This window comes from Lineus longissimus, chromosome 19 (genome assembly GCF_910592395.1).
Source record: "Lineus longissimus chromosome 19, tnLinLong1.2, whole genome shotgun sequence".
NCBI lineage: Eukaryota > Metazoa > Nemertea > Pilidiophora > Heteronemertea > Lineidae > Lineus > Lineus longissimus.
The window spans coordinates 2,984,922-2,999,925 of NC_088326.1; the positions used below are offsets into that span (position 1 = coordinate 2,984,922).

The 15,004-nt window shown below is 43.4% G+C and overlaps 2 protein-coding genes across 2 annotated transcripts in view; both read left to right on the forward strand.

Annotated features, from left to right (window-relative positions):
- The window catches only part of LOC135503404 (serine/arginine repetitive matrix protein 1-like), a 44,621-nt gene extending 38,905 nt beyond the window's left edge, over positions 1-5,716 (forward strand). Inside the window, exon 5 of the mRNA XM_064796965.1 lies at positions 107-5,716. Within this exon, the coding sequence (XP_064653035.1) occupies positions 107-177 (71 nt within the window). The 3' untranslated portion in view covers positions 178-5,716. The remainder of the gene's footprint in view (positions 1-106) is intronic.
- Positions 5,717-6,208: 492 nt separating this feature from the next.
- LOC135502837 (uncharacterized) overlaps positions 6,209-15,004 on the forward strand; it is a 31,055-nt gene continuing 22,259 nt past the window's right edge. The window contains exon 1 of the mRNA XM_064795943.1: positions 6,209-7,216. Coding sequence (XP_064652013.1) covers positions 7,061-7,216 — 156 coding nt within the window. The 5' untranslated portion in view covers positions 6,209-7,060. The remainder of the gene's footprint in view (positions 7,217-15,004) is intronic.

The following is a 15,004-nucleotide window of genomic DNA, read 5'->3' on the forward strand; positions in this document are numbered from 1 at the left end:
TACCATCTTGGCCGACTCTCCTGACCAGTAACTTCGGCAAGTGTATTGCGCAGCACGTATTAACAGGTCCCAACCATTGTCTAATGTCATGTTCGCCTCATTTCAGAAGTACCTGCAGCTACATACGGGCCAAATGAAGAGCCAAGTGTCATCAACATCAATCACATATACAAGTAGGCCAAACTGGTAGGCCACTTCCTGGTGCTAGTGCTCTTGAACAAAGCCGGAAGCAGACGCCGTGCTTCCACAGTCTGTCTGAAGAGGAACGTTTCGTTTCGACTAGTGCCGAAATCCGCATTTTCCATTAAAAACGTTCATGCATATTCACCAATGGATTACGCAAACTTGGGTGGCCTTAAACAATTTCAATTTCCGAATAGAAATCGGATGACTTGCAAATGTTAATATGGCTATTTTATTTATTAAAATTAGGTGGTAGTTTTCATATTCAAAACTGGAGACTTAGGACGCCATTTTGTACTGAATGGCGCCGTCTATCGTCAGTTGACGAATCAATGTGCTTTTTGCTGTGACGTCATTTCTGTGTGGTCCTATCGAATGGGAATTAAATGCTGATGATTTTCCCATCGATTTTGAATAGGATTTGCATTGATTATGTAAATGTGTTTTGACCGATCTCTGTTCAGTGAAAACCTGGGATCAGGTTTGACTACTAAGTGCTTTCTTGCTGTAGTTTCATATCAAAGTGTCTGGAATGTGGTTATGAGGAACGAGGTAGGATAGTAATCCTGGATAAGTTCTTCACTTTGGTCATCAACCTGTTGAAGGGTTTTAAGTCAGCACCAGAAAGGCGTTTTCTGATGAAAACAGGAAGGACAGCTGCAGCAACCTGGAATCTGATCGCGATAACCCTGCCATCTACTGAGTGAAACAGAAACTATAATTTATGCGGAGCACACCGGATGTGTTTCTTCGTGACTGCAGAGGCACTGTCAGTGACATAAAAACTATATTCACCCTCGCACAATTTCACCCCGTACAATCGGTATTCTGAACTCCGAGTAAGAGGCATGGAATCCGCCGGGCTCCGAGGAGCTAGCGTGCCCGAGTTCTGAGTTTCTCATGGTTCCTCTGGAGGGTCTCAATCATGGCATTTTTGAAGAAGAACTTTAGGGAATTTGATCCCCCTCCCCCTCCCCCCAAAAAACATCCAAGAATCTACATGCCAGCAGAAATTGACGCGTATCGAGTACTATCAGTGTTCGAAGGAAGCGCTGTATTCCTAAACACGCGATCATCACGGACATTGCAATTGAGGGCCAGCCAGACACTCGGGAGATGCTCCAAACCTGGACTCACTTCATAACCCTCGGAGTTCAGGCAGCCAATTTTCCTATGTGAATTTGCAAGGTGGTTTTTTTCTTCTTCAATATTGTAGCGTACTTAAATATAGGCATACGTCAAAATGTGAATGTATGAGACATTCGATATCGACAATGACAGAAAATGTGCCTGGATAATGTGTAATTTTGAGTCTTACACAATTACACACCTAGAATGTTTTAGCCTCATTTTTCTATTCTAAATATTGGAAATTATGCTTAGGTCTCGACCAACAATACTGCACACCATTTTCTCTCTCCTGGCTTGACTGATTAGGACCTTTCTCGTGTCTATAGACTGATAAATTCACAAGGCGGCTATGGCTTAAGTTCCATTTCTCAATGATCGAAGTTCCATATTTGGTGTCGAAGAGAGGTACATGTATGTGTCGTTCCAGGATGGCTGTTGAATGGACGGGTTTCCCTGACATCCTATCCTAGAAATCAATCCATGAAATACACTCGATCAGCGTAAATACTGTTTGTACTATCGTATAAATGACAACTCTAGCTGAACTTGGTACAGTCATGTATAGTCGCTTGACCCCGACTGGGCCTCGACAAGGAACTTTTTTGCCTTGGCTTCGATCAGAATGGACTACCGTGGCGTGAAATATACTGTGTCGATAAGCTAGAAATCTACAATCACATTTGTAGATGTCAAGCTTGCGTGGCCTCAGCAGTGTACAGAAACGAGATGTTACTCGGAGTAACTGAACTACAACATCCAGCTTCCTTCAAAGTGGTAACGCGTTTCCCCTCTTCCTTCTCTGCACTAATATACGTGGCTCTAAGATGTATTGCTATGCATGTCATTATCATATTTGTTTATTTCTCTCAGGTTGGGCAATGCAGAGAATGCAACATGTAAATTCCGGAGTTTGTTTGCCAATTTGACGAAAATCACGGTTTCTTTGGCGTGGTTTAAAGGTAAACCAAGACCTCATCCATGGTTAGGGAGTGAGATCAAAAAGCCAATGCGACAAAGAGACCTGAGATTCGAGATGAAGAGGGGACTGATTGGAAACCTCGCTCGGCACGAAAACGGTCATCACGAAATATGTGTGGCATTGGGTATGGGTTATAGCAAAGATAAATGAGGCGAGCTTGCTTTTGGTTATAGTAACGACAGTTTAAGTAGAGTTTCATTGTCTATGCATTTTATCCTTGAGTTTAAGCCTTTCTGTAACATCTTTTTAAAAAACTTTGTTCATATATGTAGTTCGATTGGGCAGAGAGCGTTGAGGCGGGAGATGATAACCAGTCCTCTGCAACACTGGTCACTTTTTGTCTTATCATTTGTCTCTCGCGTCACGTTTTGCTTCCGTTTGACTCTGGGATCTGGCTATAAGATTATCAGGACCGATCAGTCTACAACTTTTATTCAGGCTCGAGTTTTACTTAAGATTTGACACTGAGCCAGTGAACTCGTGATAAATCCTTGTAAAGGGCGCAGTATGTCATGCACCTTTCACGGCCTCAGCGAACTTCGTATCGACAACACCAACAAGAAAGCCTCTACAACAGTCAGGAACTCCTGCCGCGATAGGCGGTAACTTGATGCTGATCCTAAAAAGCTCCCGATCAGGTGGTTGCATCCAGCTGTTGTCTTTAAGATTCCCCGCAATGACAAGGCCAGCGGCGCCTCTCGGTCAGGGCTTTGTTTTATCCAGATTCCAGAGAGCTTATTCTGTCTTCACCATCACCTTTGCCTTTCAGTCATTCGCTGTAATGCATTTCGCAACAAAATGTTTATATATTTTTGAGATTTTTGCACTTTTCCTTGATGTGAACATCGGAATGATTCGGGTATTTCCGTTGTAAATTGGGGTAATTCCGTTGTAATATCGGTCAAGTTCGGTGTAAGTTGAGATGTGTAGCTAATGCCTTTCCAAATAACACATTTTGTCATTGTTCAAGAGTCATTTGTCCCGTCTCACGAGAGTGTAGCTCGTGAACGCGGAGCGTGTATATTAGGCCGGAGTTATATACGGTTCACGTTGCCACTTGTCATGATTCACTTGTCACGAGTTACACTGAATTAGACTTGAAAAAACATAGTTTCATTCACTGTGAATCAGTATTAAGTTATCAAACCGCCCGTGTTACGTAGACCTTGGAGGAATTATACTAGTATAATTATTCAAGTATAATTCCTCCAAGCGTAGACGTAGGTCCTTGAGTAGTACAAAGACAGAAACGTCTTCTATCTAACTGCGTCGACATATAGCTATTGTACTGTGGACGAGTGCGGCATAAGCGTACACTGCTATACTGACAAGAAGCACTCTTAAAGTCGCCGCATTCTTTGTTATTTAGATGGGGACGTGAACATATTGATGCCAATCTATATAGCCCGCACAAAAACGTGCCCAAGTGGTATGGACATTTACCCTGCACAACATAGAATATGATTTACGGCCTCTTCTCTCGTCATGTATAGCATTGTACGGCCGCTATACAAAACGGTTTAGCTCAAGCAATGCTTTCTGTTGGTGCTTTGGGATTTTAAGTTCTCTCTGTTACAATTGTTTCGACACAAATCAAAAACTTTACTGATGTAATGAGCAATGATGTAGTTGTTTCGCCTGCTTATATGCTCTGCTATTTGTTTGGATATAAAATACGGTTTATATTTATTGCTCCCTCATTCTTGGTGCAGTCGGGTGTGGTTTGAAATACAACACTTCTTCAACTCACATCAGGAAATCACTTTGGGCAAATGCGTCATAAGCATACATTGCTATACAGCCAAGAATAACAGTCCAATGGCCGCTTTCTTTGTTGTACGGTGGACAAGTGCACATTTTCATGCCGCCAGTGTATAGCTGATACGTGCCTGAGTGGTATTGACAAAAGCTGCATTATAAGAGAATGTGATGAGTTGTCTTTTCTTTCGGTATGTATAGCACTGTACTCTTGTACCCGGTGGAAATGACGCCTGACAGCCACACGGTTTGAGGCCAAACAATGTATTGTGTTCGTTTATTTGGTCACTGGGCTTCCATTTCTATCGTAAGTGTATTTCGATCAAGGTAGTGTAAATAGAGTTTTCAAACATTTTAGATGTTTATCTGTGTGTTTTCAAGGTTTGTCCTTGATGCAGTAGGTTGCCATGGTAACCTAAAGAAGCAGAAGGGAGGTAGTCTTAGTTGCAGCATTTTACACCCCTGTAGTACCATAAATGTGCGACAGGTGGCTTGGTAGATTTCCCCACTCCCTTTTTTAACGACGCTGTCATGAGTAGAATTTTCCTTCTTGGTGTAGTGGATGTATACGTGTCCTTGACTTTATATGGCAACCTTGACATTTGACCTTTGCAAGGTCGTTTATAGCCGTAGTCAAGGTTATAACTGAAGGTCTTTGAAAGGCTGTTGCAAGATAATTAAATGGCTATTAAGATTTTATTAAGAATTTACCGTGGTTAGCCGAGAAATCACTAAATATTCTGTGCTTCGATCTTTTCATATTGATAGTATAAATTGATTGCGACTAGTCGTAATTATTAATTTAGGATTGAACGTACGTAGATCGCAGATGTTTACCATCGTCTCCCATTTTCAAAGTGCCCCGAAAAGTGTATACAATTGTTAATTAATAAATCATAAGCAGATCAAAGAAACCATCTTTAGATCGACACCACAATGAAGCCTTTATTATGCAGGTGCAACATGGTGAGCCGGAAATTAAATGCACGAATTTTGCACTCAAGGTCGTGGCGCTCGTGTTGACCGCATGGATGCCGCCATCTTGTGTGTCACATGATGTTACCCCAATGTCAACCTATAGCGCCATCTAAGTACCATTCATGTACAAATCACTTCGGGTGACGTCATCGTCATTTTTTACAGATTTCTTATTTTGATATGGTTCTTAAGGTGTTCGGTATATGTTTAAGGCACGAAATGTCTGAGTACTAAGTTTTAATTCTGTGCATATTAAAAGCGAAAGACTGGAATAGTTCAGATTTAAAGGCTTTGTTCAACGTGCCGCAGAAATCTACTTTGAAAAGGCCTGTCTCCACATAAGTGTTCGATGACGGGTATCGTACGAATCGGCCGTTTAATCGACTGTTTAGAAACAAGATGGCGAACAGAATCGGCCGTTAAGATAACGATTTTTCTAATCCACGCGGGGTTGCATTGTGTCCAGACGTTGTCTGCCGAAGCCTTCTTCGGGAATTAATGGCTGTCTATCTTCAGTCAGCGATTACCATTGATGCTTTAATCCGCCGAGAGCCACCTTTCGAACTTTTCCAGTCGTAAATACTGCTATGTTCGGGAGATTTTCGGTCAATGTCGGACAATTCCGAATATATCCGAACCTTTGTTTGCAATCTGAATAAAAAACTCGTTGTTGGTCAAATTTTAAAACGACTTCGCTTCATTTCTTTCTATTCAAGAGGCCCCTTTTCATGAAATCGGCAGGGACATTTTTACTTGCCTTAAGTGGGTAATATTGCAGGCCCGCACTGCAGCCATAAAGTACCGGAGTATATCATGACATCTCTGGCAGCCAGGAAACCATTTAATTGCCTTGCTTTAGGAAAGACATAAACAGTGGCGCCCCTTCCGATAGTCGAACCGACCTCCTGATTTTGAGCCCGGCGCTCACCGATCTCCTCATTGAAAGAACGCCCTCTGGTGTCTGATTGGCTAATATCCAAAGCTTTGGTCAAACTCACGAATATATCCCCGGCTTGTCTTTAAGCGCAGAATACGACTTAATCTCCAGATGGCATGCCAGCGCTCGCTACTCTGAGCCAAAGAGACTCTTCTGAGACACGAGTCAAACAAAGAGACTGAGATGAGACGGAGTCGGCCATCTTGATCCGATCTGAAGAACCCGGATGATGTAAACAAAATTCAGGAGCAGACGACGAATGTCTCATTCAGACACTCTGATCAATGGACTAGCTTTGTTCACTTTAGGATAACCTCTCTGTTGCCTTCAAATCTTCCTACTGTAGTTGTGACTTTTCACTGAGGATTATTCTCGTGGAGTCATTTCGGATATATATTTGGGATCAGTATCCTCTCTTTTAATCGAACAAAACAAGGATTTGGCCGTTATGCAATCCAGATTTTTTATACATTTGTACATGTACTTGTGACGGTAGATAGAGGTCTCGTATTGTGTCTATAGGCCTACTTATGCATGATTCCAACTCGCTAACTTTGAAGAGATGCATTAAGTCACGTAATACACTACCCAAGATATAAATATTCATCAAGCATGGTTGGACATCAGACGATTATAGAACTATAGGCTCCCATCTTGTTTACAGAGGTCAAGGTCCTTCTGTAAGAGGATAGACTGATAGTCATCGAAAATTGGGAGGTTCAGATCTGTTGTCTTATTCCCACAGTCACCACTGAATGCATATTCTATATTTGCCTACGCACTGTCAGTGATGGAACTGGGCCGGGTGAGATTATTCGCGATGTCCAACAGTGATAGAACAAGTGACGAATGGAGATTTTCAGTGAGTGGCTGACATTTCTGTGAAAATAATGTTATTGGTCTCTCAGTGTGATCACCAATTAGTCAATATATACACACTGATAACTCTTCTTTCGCCCATGTAAGACCGGTTCTCAAATCACGCCAGATAGTGTGCAAATGATCGTTGAGAGATATCGAGTTTGCATTTGTGAGTCAAATGGATTTCGTTTGCAAGGATTAATTAAAATGATAGATAGTATTCACACGTCCGGATGATCACCAAGTATGGATATTGTGCCAGTACGCGGTCTTTCGTTCCGCGGAGTACCTCCACCGATGCCATCATGGAGCCTCCCGAGAGGGGTATCTTGAAAAAAGAGAACAGGAAAAGATGGGAAAAGGGGAAAACGTCCAGTAAATCATCCAAGGTAAGTTGACTTGCATATGACTGTGTTGACTAAGTTCGTGTCAGGTATCTTGTGCATACCCTATATGTAAGATGCCGTGTCAATTCTGAAATTATTTGGTGGGCAAAATGTTTGGAATCATATAACATAGAAAGAGTAGTGACACGTAATGTCTTGGTCTAAATACTTTGGTCATATTCAATTCAAATTCAATTCAAAGCCGTTTATTGAGCCAGATGAATACTACATTCATATAGGTTTAGAAAATACAATAAACTGGTGCGGGATAGAGAGAAGAAGCAGAGGAAAGTAAAACAGGCAGGGATCTGTCTTAGGAAATGTACCCTGACCATCAGCGGCGGAGGTGATGTGACTACAAATGATAATAAAAAAGCGTTAGATTCTACAGAGAAATCATATAACAGCAAAATAAATGCGTTATAAAATATGTATATTACAAAAGATCATGACCGTGAACGCCAAATTTACATGTGGGCAATATGACATGGGTATGTTTCCGGGAGCTACGGCATGACCATTCTGAAAGGACAATGAGTAGTCTCCTGATACAGATGTAAAGCTTTCTGAACAATATTTGTATGGCATTTTTTCATCCGTAGTTTCGTTGCGACAAGCATGAGCAAGCTCTGCTGGTATTCACTCGTATAGCGTAGCTACTCCTGCTGGATTAGCTAAATGATACGTCGGGTTTTCTTCATAGTTTGCCCGAGGTCATCTCTCATGTTTATGATGCTTTGGAAAAAAATACACCATTCGCTTTGTTTAATTGCGTTATTGTGGTTGGCAAGTTTCCATAATTGGATGAACATTTTTCCGAGGTTATGAGCGATAAAAGGATCGCCCGTCTGCGGGCAAAATCGTTTTGATCTCGGGGTTGTCGATCGCAGGGGCAGTGATCACCGATTGTCGTCACGAGAACCTGCGATGAACTACCACGTACAAACGAGCGATTTCTGTCGCATTCGATCATGATCAGAGGTCGCAGCGACAAATGTTACTCGTCTGCGGGTCGCTTACGACCAGACTCATGGTCAACATGAAGAGAAATTCGAGTCTTGGGATCCAGTAGGCGATTAACACGCTTGTATGAGCAGTAGACGGGCGAGATCTTCAGAGTAGTTTCGTGACTCGAGGCCATGATGATCACACTCAATGCGGCGTCATTGCTCTTGAGACAGCATTTGTTTCTGCCTATGGTGGAGACCGAAAAGTTGTCAATGAGAAAATTTCTCAATGAGGACTGCTTTTGAAATAGTCTTTGCCACAGTAAGTGTTTCTTCCAGAGAAAAAATAGAAATGAGCAGCACACTGTCCGCCTTCTAAAGGTGCTATACATGTCCTTCATCAGAAGGATGCAGACCCTGCTCTTTTCTCGCTTTGCTAATTTTCAAAATCCTTGCCAAATTTCTGGAAGAAACACTTACAGTGCCTCGCGTGGGTGATTCATTTGCGTCCAACCCCCACAGGAAAATCGAGAGAGTTCAGATAAATTCAATATATTTCAGTAAGAACCAGTAGACCAATTTTCTTGTCAATAACTGTATTGCTATCACCATGTATCAGTCAACCGAATCGAGTTTAATCAACTTAGGCAATATCGAGGATAGAAATCTATCCTTGCATTCGTCGATATGATCAAGTAGCTATCAATGAAAACGAATCCGTTCTCAGTCCTCGCGAGCATATCAATTCCCGAAATGAGATGTACTCCGAGATGTGAACAGAAAACAATCTTCAAGCCTCGCCATTAGTAACGCTTGCTTAAAGGGGGACTATAGGCAGGAGGAAAGGGGCTAATTTGGCCATCTTCAAGTGACTAGTATACACAGTAAGGGCCCTTGGTCATGTCAGACTTAGCACTAAATATATCCCTCGTACAAGCGTGAATCATTTCGACCTACTGTGAGATGTGAGAGACCCCTATTGGTGGCTTTGTGTAACTTTATCTTGCCTGCCTAGCTGCTGCCTATATTGTCCCTTTAATGCTACCGGAGCAAGTGCTAGCTTTCCTCTCATTGGGAGATTGAGTGGAGAACCATCCTCCTAGTTTTCGCGAATATTCCGCGAAAATAAAATGCCTCTACAAATTTAGCAGTTTATATATAGTAATTAAACGTGTCTCATAATGAAACAAGACCCCCATGTTTAAAACATGCTCTAATCATTGAGAATCTTGTTACCGGAATATGAATCTAAGAATTTAGTTCGAAGAGATAATGTTATCATTCTTCCCTTGGGCTCTAAACGGTTTGCTTGAAAAAAACATTTCATAGCAAAAGTAATCGTTCTGAGAATGTTTTGCTCATCGGACAGTGTTGTTTCCGCCACAAATACCTCTGAATGGGTGCTGACGCGATTTTATAAGACTGTTAAAGCTTATAGTCAGGTTTGCACTGTAATATTCTTGAGGAGCCAATCAACCTTCATTTGCGTTTATGAGGATCTTCTCCTCGACTGGGCTTGCTGAGCTCTCTTCCGAAGTTCCTTTTTCGTGACGTGATGTCAGTAAAAGGTTCAGCAGAACTAAAGGAACCTGGTCTGGGTTTCAAGTAGCCGCTGAAACTGATGGTCTCATGAGACCAAAGATGCTGAGCTCGATCGTCGAAGGTCAATTGCGGCGACAATACTGGAGATCGAACCCACTACCCCTTGAGTACATGAGTCAAACGCCTTCATCGGGACGCCACCGCTTTTCACTGTCTGAATGTACTACTTCCTTACACCCGTACTCTGAGAGCTCCATGGTACTCTGGTGCCAATGTTTTCGATACATGATTCTGTTCATTGTTTACCCCCAGCCAACACAAGTCACTCGGCACACACGTGTTACGAATTCAATCAGACCTCGCTCATGGAGCCAACGATACGATTCCCAAATTAAATCATCATCACAAACGAACAGTACGCTGCAGGACTATGTGATGGGTCAACTAGTAATCATCACAAATTAACAGTACGTTCTAAGACTATGTGATTGCTAGTTGACCTGTTCACCGTCGTTAGGCCGTGATAAAAGACAACTATCACGCACCTTTCAAATCAATTTTGTCATTGCCTGCCTCATTCATGTCAAACTGCGGATCTCAAACAAGACTCGGGCACCCATGGGTCGAAGAATGGCTGTAAGAAGTGATAGGACTTCATCGGCATAGCCAGAGTTTGGGAAAGTCACTGAAATTGACAATACCCCACGGCTGCCAAAACTGACCAGGAATGTCCCTGGGTTTCTTTTTAAGACTCCCCTCGCCATGCATATGATATTCGTTCTTGATATAACTTAAGTGCCGTAGTTGTAAGCAAAGATATGCTCCAACAGAAATCGAATTCGCTTTCCTGCATCTTCCTTTGAGAAAAACTAGAATCAACACTCACAGAAGCTTCATACTGCAATAATGGACGGCGTTGGACAAAGACGATTAATCTTCAGTCTTGTGTTTGCTCCGAGGGGGACCACCAGCACTTTGATTATCTCCGGGGGCCCATGTACCACTAGTATAGTTTTCGCAATCCCCTGGAACGCTGACGTGAACGGCGCCTTTTCAACTCTGACGAACAATGGGACAGGCGTTCGAGTTGACGTTTCGGCGGCTTTGCGCAAAACTCCCTGGCGTCCACGACCACAGCGTCTCATCAGAACAGCAATCAACAAAATATTCATGTGTCTTGTTTTATTGCGTGAATATCCCGTGAGCCCCTATTACGGAGATCTATGGCCCTGGGACCTGCAAGGAAAATTAAGTGGAACACCTTTGGATAAAGCGGCACATTATCTTCATATTTTCTCTCAGTTAGGGAGCCAGAATAATCAATGGTGTTATGGTAACAACATCGTTTCAAGTTGTGAGCTTCAAGAACAACTCTCTGATGCGGTGTTACAGGGGCAACTTTGGTATGAGATTCAGGTGGCCTGGAGGATGATATCCCTGGACACCACCACACGTAGCATAACACTAAAAGCTAATCGGATAATTTCCCCTAGTTTTGCCTCTCATGTGTTATTGGTGAAGCGTTTCTCCCGCTACCTATTCTCTCTGATCTTTCACCGCGACCATGTCGATATCGGCTTGTGGTATTCGACTCGATGACTCGACGACGCGATGAGTCGATGACGCGATCGAGTTGGAATCTTTTTGAAGAATATCACTGCTTGGACTGTAATTTATACATAGAATCATAAGTGGAGGGAAAAAAAAGAACCGATCATTACCAACCCCTTTCCAGCTGTTTTCACCGTATCTAATCCGACCATTTTTCGTTTCCCACAAGTTCGCATTTTTGATAAAACCATGCGCCATGTTGCTATGCAAGCCACTAGTATCTCACCGTGAATACAGCTAAATACACCTAAATAAAGCTGGTTCAGATCAACCTCCTATCCAGGTTCTTTACAAGCAGAAATTCCAATGTTAAAATGACACACGAGTTCCTGGAGACAAGGTTGGCTCTGGATATCCGTTCAGCACGGCAATATTAAATGTCCTATACACCTTTCCAGAAATTGGGCGCTGAGTGTCCGAAATAGTGATGTCATAAGGGGAAACTGGTGGAGGGACAAAGGATATAGTCGTGGTTGATGTCTTGGGGGGGGGGGGGGCAGATGTCAAGGGACGGAAGAGGGACTGAGTGACTGAGTCTAAAAAACTGCACATGTGCGAAATTCCGATTGTTGACGGACTACCACATGACATCTGACCTTGGCCACTAGAAGCTTGTTTGTCAATTAAATCTCCGGTCATTTTGCAGGCTATGAAACTTCCGCGAGCCCTTTAAATATCAAAGTCAACCGCGGGGACCAATCTTCAGTGGCCATGGCTGGGGGGGGGGGGGGGGGGCACATCCTTCCACATACCGTAGCTGGGTATGGGAAGGCCGAGCTAAAACCTCTGCTATTGGAGCGGTAGCCCGGAGACCAGGATCATGGGATTCCGTATTTTAGCAAAATCCATAGCAACGATCGCGTCATCGAGCCATCGCGTCGTCGAGTCATCGAGTCGAATACCACAAGCCTCGATATCCATGGGGAGATATCGGCGTCGTAAAACTTCAATGCCCATACATGTTGATCGAATAGCACAACTTGTCATCTAAGAATACGAGTTAATCTATGTATTGCTAGGCTGTAAGTTGCCTGATCGCCAATCCTCCTTCTGATCGATGGGTGTGTGATTATTGGCAGCAGAGATCCAACCAGCGGGCGCCCCGTGGCCGACTCCTGATCATGCATCAGGGATTACGCCTGTCGCATAAGATTAGATGTCATGCGTCAAGGACAGATAGCGAAGTGTGGGCCATGAGGTCGTATATCATGCCGATCCACTGTCGCTGTGCGTATATCCATCCTTCACCGCCAATAACTCCCCCCCAATGAGCCGTCAGAAGGGCTGTTACTTTATCGGTAGTCTCTCGGCATTCCCTTCCTTTCCCGCGCGTCCTCTGTCGCGAACATTACACTCACTCGTGGTTGTCGCACGAGACACGCACTGAAAGCCATCATAATTGAAGACCAGGTGTTCAATGAGTAACGGCTCCAGGGATGCTGACCTGACCCAAATGCACAGTGCATGTTGTATAGAAGAAGGGTAACCTGATCCGGAGGTGGGCACTATCAATTCAGGCCGTCATTCAATTACTTTGTGTCGAGCAATTTGATTGGCCACCCGTTTATGATGGCGCGTCCGACAGATTACCTGGCGGGAGTTATCGGCGGGAAAGGAGGAGACTTTAGGACTAATATTCACCGCCGATAAGTCGCCATGTCGTATATCACCCTGCAGAATCACTTACCCTTAGGCTGCCCTGATTACAGTTCCCGTAGATGTCTACAAGAAAATTGTGCATCACAAGAAAAACAACCACAAGGTGCGCTCAATTAAATTTACTAAAATAAAATGTGTCCAACTGAATATGACATCATATGCACTGAAATTTGATGTACATCACCGGTTATTCTGGAGTGCACTGACAAAATCAGTTCATGCTCACTCCTGCAATTTGTACTATCTATCCTCTCATTTGGAGACTGTCTTCAGTGGATCAATTTCTTCAGTGTTTTTCAATGTATTACCTTAGTGGGGTTCGTGGTCAAAATATCAATGGCGAGTTAAGGTGACTTAGCACTCACCCCAAGCTCCATATATATAATCATTTCGCCTCCTCATAACTCACTCACACGCCTCAGGCTGTTTCAGTTATTCACAGTATGATACTACGCTTTATTATCATGCCCAAAGCCCAGGGGAAAAAATCAACATAAACCGTTTTGTATCTGATCTGGTCATGGCGTCTGGCAAATCTAATGCCATATTTTCTTATGGCCATTATGGATCGAGATATCGTGTTGCACTTCTTTGCTCCGCAAGCTAAGGGCTCTGCCAGCGAACTATACCGGGTAGTTGTAAAACAAGAAACACAGAAACGAAACAGAAACACAGAAACACAGAAACGAAACGCAGAAACCAGTCTTGTGGCGAATTCTGGTCTGCTGACTCCATCTTGTTGCCATGGTTGTGGCCGCGAACGCGGGTGTAACTAAAACTGGTATTCAGTCGGAATGGAAGGAGGAATGCTCATTTCCCAATACCCCTTTTAGCCTCATCAACGTGTGCGCAGATTGGCAGCATCCGGCCTTGATCGTGCCGATACACTACATGTATGTACTACACGGCGTAAATAGAAAATAGTCCTTCGAATAGCGAGTCCTGTTCTTTTGTACATTCCATGGCCTGTGCACGACACTAGGCTGAACTTCCCTACTGCAACCTCATTAACATAAACAGATATTTAAAGGGACTATTTAAAGGCAGCAGCTGGGCAGGCAAGATTGAGTTACTCCAAGTCCAAGTCTAGTGCCCGCCCCCCCCCCCCCCCCCCCCACTTTACTCTATTCTAGTCGCCAAAATTGGTCTCTCACGTCTCACATAACGTCGAAATGATTCACCCATGTACTGGTACCGTACCTTGCATTTAGTGCTGCATCAGACGGGATTTGTAGGATGATCCTGGTACTTCATGTAAATTGAACACTACAAGGCAAGATGTTGCACTGCACCTTCATTTAAAATAACATGCTGTAGGAATCGAATCGAACCTACCAAAGTACTACACCACCACCTCAAAAGACTTCACCCATATCGTGCCGCCCCCTGCCCCCCCCCCCCCAAGTTGCTCCATGTATCCCCTCAACAACTCTATTGCATTCCGGCTGGCCGCAACCCACCAACCTCAGATTTTACTTTTAAACGACAATAACAACGGATTGGGCAAGGAAAGTATCGGCGTGCCGCTTGATTCCAACTTTTATGAAAACCCGTTTGATTTTCGTTTCTGCGTTTCGTTTCTGCGTTTCTGTGTTTCTGTTTCGTTTCTGTGTTTCTTGTTTTACAACTACCCAACTATACCCATACAGTACACTGAATGCGATTGAGACAAAACGCGATGTACGGAGTGTCAAGACGGCGCTTCATCTAATTCCTCCAAGAAACAACTCCAACCACAAAAGCAAGTTGACCAGAGATGATTTTCTATGATATTCTGAGCCGATCTAAGCATCACCCATTAGTTTTCAGGAGTTGTTCATGATACAGTCAGGTCAGCGTTCCAGAATTCACACAGAGGTCAGTAATATCAGGTCGCAGATGTCAATAAAATCCTATATCAATAAAATGTCCAAAAGACTGACTTGTAAGCGTCAGTGGCGGTGTCTCATCTCAATCTTATAGACAACACAGTCCCATAAAGCAAAAGTTCTTGTTTCTGTTGAAGTGGATTTTAACTCTCCGTGCGACACGA